This window comes from Scylla paramamosain, chromosome 31 (genome assembly GCF_035594125.1).
Source record: "Scylla paramamosain isolate STU-SP2022 chromosome 31, ASM3559412v1, whole genome shotgun sequence".
Lineage (NCBI taxonomy): Eukaryota > Metazoa > Arthropoda > Malacostraca > Decapoda > Portunidae > Scylla > Scylla paramamosain.
The window spans coordinates 9979842-9991316 of record NC_087181.1 but is presented as its reverse complement, the minus strand read 5'-3'; the positions used below and the strand labels follow the sequence as shown (position 1 = coordinate 9991316).

At 43.4% G+C, this 11475-nt stretch overlaps 1 protein-coding gene across 2 annotated transcripts in view; it reads left to right on the top strand.

Moving 5' to 3' along the window:
* The window catches only part of LOC135116445 (reticulon-2-like), a 41642-nt gene extending 31112 nt beyond the window's left edge, over positions 1 to 10530 (top strand). The window contains exons 2-6 of one of the 2 annotated variants that reach the window (XM_064033909.1): positions 836 to 871; positions 6845 to 7052; positions 7498 to 7636; positions 7958 to 8133; positions 8976 to 10530. In XM_064033909.1, the coding sequence (XP_063889979.1) occupies positions 836 to 871; positions 6845 to 7052; positions 7498 to 7636; positions 7958 to 8133; positions 8976 to 9021 (605 nt within the window). In that variant the 3' untranslated portion in view covers positions 9022 to 10530. The remainder of the gene's footprint in view (positions 1 to 835; positions 872 to 6844; positions 7053 to 7497; positions 7637 to 7957; positions 8134 to 8975) is intronic. The other variant, XM_064033910.1, reaches the window with a different exon arrangement.
* The last annotated feature ends 945 nt before the right edge of the window (positions 10531 to 11475 follow it).

Below are 11475 nucleotides of genomic sequence, written 5' to 3'. Positions count from 1 at the left end.
CACACACACACACACACACACACACACACACACACACACACACACACACACACACACACACACACACACACACACACACACACACACACACAGTATATATAACTCTTTTCCTTTTACCTTTTTGTCCCTAATATAACATTCGTTGATTAATTCTTTTCCCTACTAATTTCCTTGCATTGCATTGAGAAACTTTTTTTTTTTTCTTGTGTCCGTAGAAAGAACTTCCGATCTTATGTTCCCGCCTTGTCTTGCATATGGCTTCTCTTTATGACATGTTCTATTTGATGAGGCAGTTCACGTCATTTATGTCTTAGTATTAGTCTGACAAGAAAAGAGTAGCATTATTTGTCAGGATTGTTTCTTTTCCTGATAAGGGTTTGCCACAGCTCTTAATTTAGTGCATTACTAGTGTTTTTGTTTTTGAGGCACTTGTCGTTACTACTACTACTACTACTACTACTACTCATTATCACCATCATAATCATACTACAATAACTGCAACTACTACCACGACCACCATCACTACTACTACTACTACTACTACTACTACTACTACTACTACTACTACTACTATTATTACTACTATCACTACTACTATCACTACTACTTCCACTACCATCGCTACCGCCAATCATCATTGACTTACTACTACTACTACTGCTGCTGCTACTACTACTACTACTACTACTACTACTACTACTACTACTACTACTACTACTACTACTACTACTACTATTGCTGCTGCTGTCATAACTACTAGTGGTTTGTGATGTGAGGCCGGCAGCTGTTTAACTCTGCTCTCTCTCTCTCTCCTCCTTTTCGCACGCTTACACAGGGGCGTGGTTCAACCCTGCTCAGCTGGATCCACGAGGTAAGACGGTCCTTTGCTTCTCAACCTTCTTTTATGATTTGCTTTCTTATAACTCGCTTGGTTAGAATCGGCTCCAGTTTTTGCTTCCTTATTGCGACCGCCGCTCAGACTTGTTGACTAATGCTATGTTCGCTCTTTCCACCTGTAGCTTCCTGTTACCTGTGTACCTGCTTACTTGTGTCTTCACCTGTGTTACCTTAACCTTACTTGTATACCTGCTTATCATTACCTATACCCTTGTTACTCCTTACCTGTATACCTGATTATCATTAGTTTTACCTGTGTTATTCCTCATCTGTATATATGCTTTTTATTACCTATACCTGTGTTACTCCTTACCTGTATACCTGCTTATCATATCTTTACCTGTATTACCTTTACCTTACCTGTATACCTGATTATCGTGACCTATACTTGCGTTACTTTTTACCATACCTTTGTTCCCTTTACCTTGTTTCAATGCCGTGCTTACCTTACCTATTAGTACCTTTACCATGTTACTTTTGACCTTATTTGTGTTCCCTTTATCTTACCTATACACCTTGATCTGTTCCTGCTTACCTTTACTCGTACCTCTGCTTACCTTCACCTGTTCCACCTGTTCCATTACCAGTGTTCAGTTCGTCCTTGCCCCGAGATGTGCTTCAAGTTACGATCGCTTGCTGCGTTTTATTTATTTATTTATTTTTTCATTATTATTAATGATGGCCCTCTGTGTGTGTGTGTGTGTGTGTGTGTGTGTGTGTGTGTGTGTGTGTGTGTGTGTGTGTGTGTGTGTGTGTGTGCTCCCTTCTTTTCCTTTTATTTTCCAAAGTACCGCTCTACAAACATAATATATTGATGTGTACATAGTAGATCATGTTGGTGTTGATTAAGTACATGCATTGATCTGTGCATTTAGGTATTGAAAATAGTATTAGAAGTGTGTGTGTGTGTGTGTGTGTGTGTGTGTGTGTGTGTGTGTGTGTGTGTGTGTGTGTGTGTGTGTGTGTGTGTGAATATTGCTGAATGGTTGGGAAATTTAGTGGAAATTTAGTGTGCTTTTAGGATTCGTACATAGTGTTTTATTTAGTACAGTATATAGATTTGTCACCATTGTTATTGTCATCATTATTGCTGTTGATGTCACTTGCATGTTTTATAGTCAGCTAAGCATTATTTCTATATTCTGTCCCTGATCGATGGTAGAGAAAGAGAAGGAGAGGAAAAGGGAAAGGAAAGGAGAGAAGAAGTGGGTCGAGACTGAGAGCATTGGTAAGAGGATTGCTGAAGGAGAAGGCTGGAGGGGCGAGAGAGAGGGCGAGGAAGAGGCAGGTGGGGATAGGTATGAGTGTTAGAGGTGGAGGCAGTTTGAAGGCGTGGGTGAGCGTGCGGCTGTGTGTGGGGCTAAGGCTATGAGTGCTAAGGCTACGCAGTGGGTATGGGTGTGTGGACTGAAGCTGTGGGTGTTGAGGGGACGCAGTGGGTATGGGTGTGCGTGGCTGGACGGGACAGGCTTGGGCAGGCAGTGTGGGGGAGAGGGGACCGCTCCGGGAGGGTTCTGAGGGAAGGGAGAGGGGGAGGGGCAGGTGCTGAGTATTGATCGCAGACTAAGAACGTTACACACTTGGGGGCGCGCGCGCGCACACACACACACACACACACACACACACGCACGCGCACGCACGCGCATGCACGCACACGCACGCACACGGACGCACGCACACGGACGCACTCACACACACACACACACACACACACACACACACACACACACACACACACACACAGAGAGAGAGAGAGAGAGAGAGAGAGAGAGAGAGAGAGAGAGAGAGAGAGAGAGAGAGAGAGAGAGAGAGAGAGGCCATGCGCGTGTAAAATAGTGTACACTAACAATAGGGGCCGCTTTGTGTAAGCGTGCATGTTAAGTGCACTTACAGCGGGGTGTGTGTGCATTCCCAAGAATAAGATTATGAACTTTAGAACACTGAAATTTCCTCGCGCCATGCAGGTGAATATCAAGGCAGTTGCACCTCACCTGTGTGGGCAGCACGTGAAAATATTTTGTTTAAATCACCTGCGACATCCGTATTTTGTCTTGTAGGAGTGTTATTAAGCGGAGAATTAGGTAGTTCTGCATTATGGTCTGTGGTTGAGAGATGTGGTTGTGGCCTGGAGAGTCTGTGGTGCTGTGGCGGGATTAAGTAATGAGAGTTGAGAGACACGACTAAAAGAAGACGAGGATGGTGCATTTACAACAAAATAATTTTGCATCGAACGCGAACCCTTGAGAATATGGGTGAAAATATTTTGTGTGGTGGTGCTTAAGTGGATGAAAATTTTGTGGGAGTGTTTGAAGTGAGGAGTAGGAGAAATTTATTTGTGAGTAGGAAATGTAGATAACGGCAGAAAGTATTGACAGTGAGAGATTGAAGCCAAAAGGCAAGAATGCTAGAAAATCCCTTCATCCAGACACCAGTGCAGCGTCATGACCCAGACGACTTAGCCAACCAGCAAGGTGAAGGCGACCGGCGGGAACGGACAAAGTGTCATGGAGGAGATAAAGTGGATTTGGAAGATGAGCCGCTGAAGAGTTTCGAGTCTTTGACTTAGTGAGGGATTAATAATGGGTGACCGTGGTGATGAGGACGAAGGCACGTACAGCACACAATAATGTATCCACCCTCAGAATGGTTGGGATGGGATGGATCGGTGAGCACAGATAGTGACTGCAGTGCCGGTGTGAGTGACGCTCAGGTCACGTAGTCCACTGCAGTGTATGTCGGGAAAGGCATGGCACAAGTGTGGATTCCGCAAGTAAGGTGATGATAATGAAAAACTTACAAGTAATAGCCTTTCTAACATTACACGGTGTCGAGTTTGTATTGATGTTGTTACGGACTTATGATAATGAGTGCTTCGCCTTGTACCTACAAGGCAAGAGACGATGGTGATCTATGGGGCAGGTGTTTGATGAGGGAGACAGGTGCTGGCGCGGCGGTGGGCAGGTGTGCGGGCCTCAGTGCCAAGGACTACTGGTGGGTGTGACGGGGGGCGTAAGGGAGGGAGAGAAGTAAATATAGCGTGAGTTACCCGGGAGAAGCTGACTACAGTGTGGGCACGACGCCCGCCGCCCACCCGCCTCCCATTCTGCTGATCCGCCGGGCTCCGCTTGGCACCGCACCAGTCCTGGCTTACGGAGGGCACGGTCTTCCTCTCTCCCTTCTTCCCTCTCCGCCGGCTAGCTCCGGATCCCTCCTCGCCGTTTTCCTTCAGTGGGCACTTCCCACGGACACAGCCACCAGTGAGTAGTGACCACCCTGCATCAATCTGGCGGCGGTCAAGTCCGGGACACGAGTCGCGCCCCGCCATGGTGCCCATTGGGTGCCGGCTTCCGTGGAGGTCGCCACAGTGATAAAGTCCAGAGTGCTGAGGTGATGAGCGGGAGTCCCGGCTATTCTCGGCCAAAAGTACTGCCGCCGCTGTCGCCGCCGCCGCCGCCGCCGCCGCCGCCGCCGCCGCCGCCGCCGCCACACCACTGAGGACACCGTCGGTTACTGCCACACGGCGCAATGAAAATTTTTAGCTGTCTTTGACGTCAGTTATTGCTACAGATTTAGTACACTCAGTGTGCTACGTCTCTCTCTCTCTCTCTCTCTCTCTCTCTCTCTCTCTCTCTCTCTCTCTCTCTCTCTCTCTCTCTCTCTCTCTCTCTCTCTCTCTCTCAAGTATAGGATCATTAATTAAGACGATACTGGACACCTGGAAGGAAGGGCACAAGTGTGTTGGGGAGTTCAGTCAACGACATAAGGGGTGCTGGCAGCATCCGGCGCCGCCCTCGCCTGCACGTCCTCCCCAGTCACCACGGCTCTGGGAGGTGACGTTGAGGACTTAAGATAGACCAGGCACTGCAACCAGATGATCAGATAATAAAATTAAGAGTGAATTGACAAAACAATTTACCCAGGATGAGTGAGGAGAGTTGTAAGCGTATGCTGCTGATGATGGCTCTGGGTATAAGTAGGAACGCAGCATGTTGTGCTGCAGGTGACTCGACCCGGATGAAGTAATATTGTGTTAGTAGGCAACAGAGAGATAGAGGGCATGGTACAGATCCAAGGAGGTTGGTTGCCAGCTCTTTGTGCACTGGGCAAAATGGGCAACATATAAAGCCTAATGTTGGCTCCATGCATAGCCAAGACATTCCAAAGTGCCAGCCGTCGTGAGCCGCCACCGCCAAGCATTAGCCGTTACCTTACCGTAATACACGAGTAAGGAAGTCATTGGCACGTTCGTGGTATTGGTGATATACCTTAAGGTGGTGCGTCTTGAGGCATGAAGCGGCATCACACATCACTTATTTTGAGCTGCGAGGTGGCGGGTGTCATTGCTCTGAGGTGACGGTTTGGCATCCATCTGGCGAAAGTCACGCAGCAAGTGTCACGTGGTGGTGATGGTGTTCACAAACTGGCTCGATCCGAGAGCCTTGCCTCCAACTTTAACACCAGTTATTATAGTAGTAGTAGTAGTAGTAGTAGTAGTAGTAGTAGTAGTAGTAGTAGTACCGTGAAGCTTTAACGCCCTCCATGTGGTCCACCGCCCTGCTCAGTCCCCTGCCAACTTTGACCTTCTTGTAGTTACCCTCACGTCCTCTGCCACGGCTCGTCCTCTCAGCTACACTTGTGACTGTCATGCCATGTCTCATTTCAAGAAAATAAAAAATCTAGACAGAGGAAGGGGTTCCCAGTTCCCTCGCTCCGCCCATGCTTTTTACGATGTAGCACAAGGAATATTGTGGCAGTATTCTTCTAACCCTGCCGTCAAGTGTGGTCAGGGCGGGCCCTGTCGCAGGGAGAATATTTAAGTGTGTTATACCTTCTCAAACTTTCCCTTCAACCTTTACTACTTTTACTTCAAGGGGCGCCAAACAACTATGTCAGCCAATCAGCTTTCAGGATCGCAAAGGAACGCTGTCACTCGTCACTCGTCGTGTTGTTTGAATAAGACATCGGAAACCTTATCGTTCATTAATGAAGCATTAGTAAAAGGGATCGGGTCCAAGAAGGATAACAATATGGAAGTGCTCTTGATGCGCCGGGTGAGCGGCGGTCTGACGCAGTACGAGCGTGTCTGTGTGTGTGTATACGTGGAGAGAGAGTGGGCTCCAGCGTGGAAGATGAGGGAGGGTGGGGAGTCTGCCCCGTAGCCGAGTGAGTGGCCTTGCGTCACTTCAAACACTCTCACCACGCTGGCCTGGCCGCCGCCGCACCTGTCCTACTGTCTGCCACTCCACCCTTCCGTCTCTCCGAATAACGCTGCTATCACTGTAAGAGTAGTCACTCACAGTCTCATAATCTAACATGGGCAAGAAGATGAAGAGTGGAAAGCAAAGTCCTGAACCTGAACCCATTAGCAGAGGACCAGGTGTGTGTGTGTGTATGTGTGTGTGTGTGTGTGTGTGTGTGTGTGTGTGTGTGTGTGCTGGCAGCTGCAAGCAGTGTTTAGATTACCCTGGAGTGTTGTCACTGGATGACATGAAGGTGTATTGTAATGTGTAATGCCAGGCTGCTGTGCAGCGGGGAAGGGTGTACATACTGCTTGAGTGTACCATTAATTTTCATGGTTTTGTAAGTCTATATATATATATATATATATATATATATATATATATATATATATATATATATATATATATATATATATATATATATATATATATATATATATATATATATTTATTTATTTATTTATTTATTAGTTGACAGGTAGAAATTATGAAGCTTCTGCTTAGAAATATAGAGTTAGATATCAAGTGGCTATAGTTTATTTTAAAATGTATGAAATAAGGAATTCAGATCTAGCTAATGTAAGTTTGAGTAAGTTGTAAATGATAGAGCTGTAGCACATTTAGAAATGAAACAGTAAGAGTATGAAAGTTTAGTGAGAGGCTGAGGATGTGGTGAGACAAGTGTTGACTTGTGGCTTGCATTGCAGTGGTTGACTTGATCTACTGGCGTGATGTGAAGAAAACTGGAGTGGTGTTTGGTGGAGTGATGGTGATCCTGTTGTCCCTGGCCTACCTCTCCCTCATCTCTGTGGTCTCCTACACCTCCCTGGCCATCCTCTCAGGAACCATCACTTTCAGGGTGTACAAGAATATTATGCAGGCTGTCCAGAAGTCCCAAGATGGTCATCCCTTCAAGTAAGTGCCTGGCTTGTGTCATGGTGGTGTGTATTTAATGCCACGCTTGTCTCACACAGTGCAATAGTTCATGATTTGATATGCTGTCAAGAGGGAAGTGTTACAATCTGAAAGGAGGTTTAAGCTCAGGTTTCCTTTCAACCTTTACCTTTGCCAGTGCTCTGTGAGCCATATTCACATATGAGGCTCCATAATGTTGAAGAGGATTCACCAAGTCATGTTGTACTAGTTACTACAACTGTATTACTTTCTTAGTTATAATGTGCATTCATCATTGTCATTGGCTCTTTGCCAGTGTTTTTATCAGTATATGGACAAAAACCCTTGATTCCAACAACCTGTTGTGGTACATTGAGTCGGTCAATCATCCATCATTCCAGTGCTGATTTAACCTAAATTTTGTCTAAATTTTAGGTAATATGTGTAATTAATGAATTTGCTTCAGGAACTTCCTAGAGAAAGACACCAACCTGCCATCAGACAAAGTCCATGAGGCCACAGATGTTATTGTGAAACAGATCAACTCTACAGTCACCGAACTGAAGAGGCTCTTCCTGGTGGAGGACCTTGTTGACTCTGTGAAGGTAAGGCCTGTGCTGTTGAGGCACAAATGTAAATTTTTTTTAAATATCAATAGATTAATATTATTTGTAGAGTTTCCTGTAATATAGTCATATGAGGGAGAGCAGCCAAGGCAAAAAAAAAAAAAATTAAAGCCTGCTCATAATGCCATTCCCTAAAATGAACTAGGAATAAAAGAATCAAGACAAAGATTAATTTATTTTCTGAGATGTCTTGATATTCCTTCATATTTTATGATTCTCACCAGAGCTTGTGGGTTCAGGAAAGAAAGAACAGAAAAGCCTGTTTATATACCAGTGATATAATTGTTACTTGTATTGCAGTTTGGCTGCTTGCTGTGGTGCCTGACTTACTTGGGTTCCTGGTTCAATGGCTTGACGCTGGTCATCTTGGCTGTGGTAGCTCTCTTCACCCTTCCCAAGGTCTACGAGCAGAACCAGGCTCAGATTGACCAGTATGTTGGCCTCGTTCGCACTCAAGTCAACGATGTTATGTCCAAGTAAGTGTACCATTGGTTCCTACTTTATTAGCTTCAAGATTTTGTTAGAGGAAGTGAAAATGAAGGGTATGGAAGGAAAGAGATAAGAGAGTGGGCTGTTAAAGGTATGAAGGTCAGAGCAACATTGCAAATTGCAAATGAGAGGAATTATGCTATTGAGACAGGGATGAAGTATGAGAAACAGTATTGTACTTCCAGTTTTGCCATATGCATGACATGTGGACAAGGAATGCAGCATGAGTTTCACAAATATGTGCAGATATGAGTTGTATAGGTTCTCAGGTTGGGGTGGAGAGAAATGAAAATGAATATGAAAATCTAGGTATGTGTAGAGTAGTAAAGGGAATAGATTGTGTAGTGATTGAATGGCTACTGTGTGGTACATTTGGTAAGAATGAATAGATGAGTTTGTGAAGAGAATATATGAGTGGAATTAAATGGTAAAATGTAGAGAGAGACCACCAGATGAATGAATAAACAGTAGACAAGTATGGGAAGGAGAGATGACAAGCAAGGATCAGAATATGCAATGAAGGAATGCTGGAACAAGAAAAGAGGGAGACTTCTGTCATTGCTATCCCTACTTGAGGGAAGTCCTTGTAAGAGGAGGGGGTGTCACATAAGTATTGATTGATACATGGAGATCTAAGTATTACATATACCATTTACTTATTTCCTTATTTTTCTGACAAAGTCCATGAAAAACATAGGAACTCAAAAGCATCACTTACGGAAGTCACATTGTCACACCAAAAAATGTGGGTATGTTAAGATTTATGATGATATGATAAGGTTTATATCCTTAAGTGGATTGACAAGTAAAATTGTGCTCATGTTCCCAGGGTGAAGGCTGCCCTTCCCATTGGCAACAAGGAAAAATCCCAGTAAGCGTGTGGCGTCATTGTGTGATATCCTGCGTGCATCTGTGTTGTATGCTACATCGACCGCCAGTGCATTGTGGCGTCTGCACCAACTTCTGACATCTATGTGCTATGACAGTGTGCAAAGAGTGACTGACCCCCTTGCTGGGGAACTGACCCTGTGTTGTGGCCAAGTGTGCACCGCTCCCTCCCTTCACTGTGTATCAAGCTGGGAATGTACTGTACTGCTGCCATTAATGTTTTGATAGTATGTCAGACTTGTTATCTAGCTGATGTTTTATTATATCTTATATCTTTTAACAAATGTATTAGTATAATTTTAGAATATTGGAACCCAGCAACCCATCTGTGTGAGGCGTAGGGAGGATCAAAACAGGTCCCACATAAACAAGGCGCACCGGAATAATACCAAGTTGGGTGAGATTTGGGCACTTCCAGCTGATGATATTAGTGCTAGCATCAAGATGCTCAGTCAGTGCTCCTGTGCCTCATCACCATAATCAGATTCTCACTACTGCTTGCTTGTTTTGGTCTGAGGATTGGGTCTAGCACTGAGAGCATGTGTAACATGTGCAGAGTGTGATCAGGTGTGTGAGGTGGTGGTGGTGGTGGTGGTGGTGGCTGCCCAGTATATCATGAAAGAGGGCCAATGAGACATGATCTACTCCACTGTATAGTCACTGCATTACTGTTCTCTGTAGGATAATTTCCCTCTGATTTTATAATATTAGAACCGTGAGAAGTGTACCAATGCAATTGTGTTTTTAAGTTGACCTATTTCGTTCTAACATGCTTCATAATGGCTGTTTTATGGTTAATGTAGAAAATTGCCAAATAGTGTGGAAGATCTGATTGCCAGTTGTCAAACCTTCTAAAATCTGTCCTTATTATTATTATTATTATTATTATTATTATTATTATTATTATTATTATTATTATTATTATTATTATTATTATTATTATTATTCCCTGAAGCTTTTTGACTGTAGGATTGGATTCAAGTGTACTCACTAATACACTTTTATAAATAATATGCAAATAGCATTTTTATTTTTTTTATCTAATCTGTAAATCTGTGTATGAGGAACCATATATTTTGATGGGTGTTCAATTGTAGCTAAGAAGTGGGTTCTTAGATATCAGTGCATTTTGCTTGCCTGCATTGATCATGAAGCTTGTGTATCATATTTCCTGAATGTCATCGTCAATACCATATTGAAAATTTATACTTGTGAAATTCCACTTCAATTGTGTCATTAGTTACATGACCAGATTTACTAATAGAAGATTCAGATGCCCACCTTGAGTCAATATTGCGCTGTGCTGGCTTCACTGTTGAAATGCAAATAGTAATTCTTTATTTATATCTGGGTAAAGGGTAGAAAATATATATAAAAGCAAAAAAATGAGTCAAAACTGTTTTCTAAATACCTTAAGTGTTCTTTCATATTGTATACATTACTGTCACAAACAACAGTAAATCTGCTGTACTACCAAATAAAACATCAATGATTTAGACACTTTTTCATTGCAACAAGGCTGCAGGGTTAAGTGCAAGAGGGAGCAAGTCAGGGAGTTGTGGCCATTACTGTTCTGCATCTCCTGACACCAACAACTGTCACATGCCAGTGATGGAATGTTCATCACCAAGTATACTAATGTTCCTTGACCAAGTGTCCATCAATAAGTTGACACAGAAGTCACAGGTCCTGGAAAGGATAATACTATAGAGTTCCTTATCAAATGCATTATAAATACAGACCAATTATGCAAGGGTAGTCACTCTCAAGCCAATATTACACAGGCAATCTTTCATTTATTCATTTATACAACTGCTGTTCCTTTGTAACACGTTCCTTCGGCACAGATCTGGCAGATAAATCCTTGTGGAAGGAAATTACTGTCCCTTCTGTCAGAATATTAACTAATCTATCCATCTGTTTGTAACTGTCTCCCCCAAGGAATGGCTATAGCAGAAAAATCTCCATTTATTCCTGTCCAGACTCTAATCCTTTCATCCCATTCTCTTATATATTCCAGCACTGTCCTTCATTTCACTAATGGTGGTCTTCCCATGTATCCACCACATCTTCCATACTCATGACATCTACACTCTGTCATTTCACTTTCAACCATTTTTCCCCATGGCTACACCATGTCATAGCACTACACTTAGTTTCCTCAAACATTACATATTTAATTTCTTTACATACCTAATGTCTTTTAATCAATTTGCATTGATTTCACCATCCTTTCTTTGCTCACCACTGGTCTTTCTAAAGGAACTCACCTCAAGTGCTTGGATCCTTCACCTAGCAGTTGCAATGAGCTTGAAAATATGTTCAAAGAACTCTGTACAAAGAAACAGCAGTTTAACAAAGAAAACCCTGTGTACTTGTTGCTCAGGGGATCTTCATTTGTTCCTTTTTTTTAAACACATAGTTACCACTATAAGCTTCTT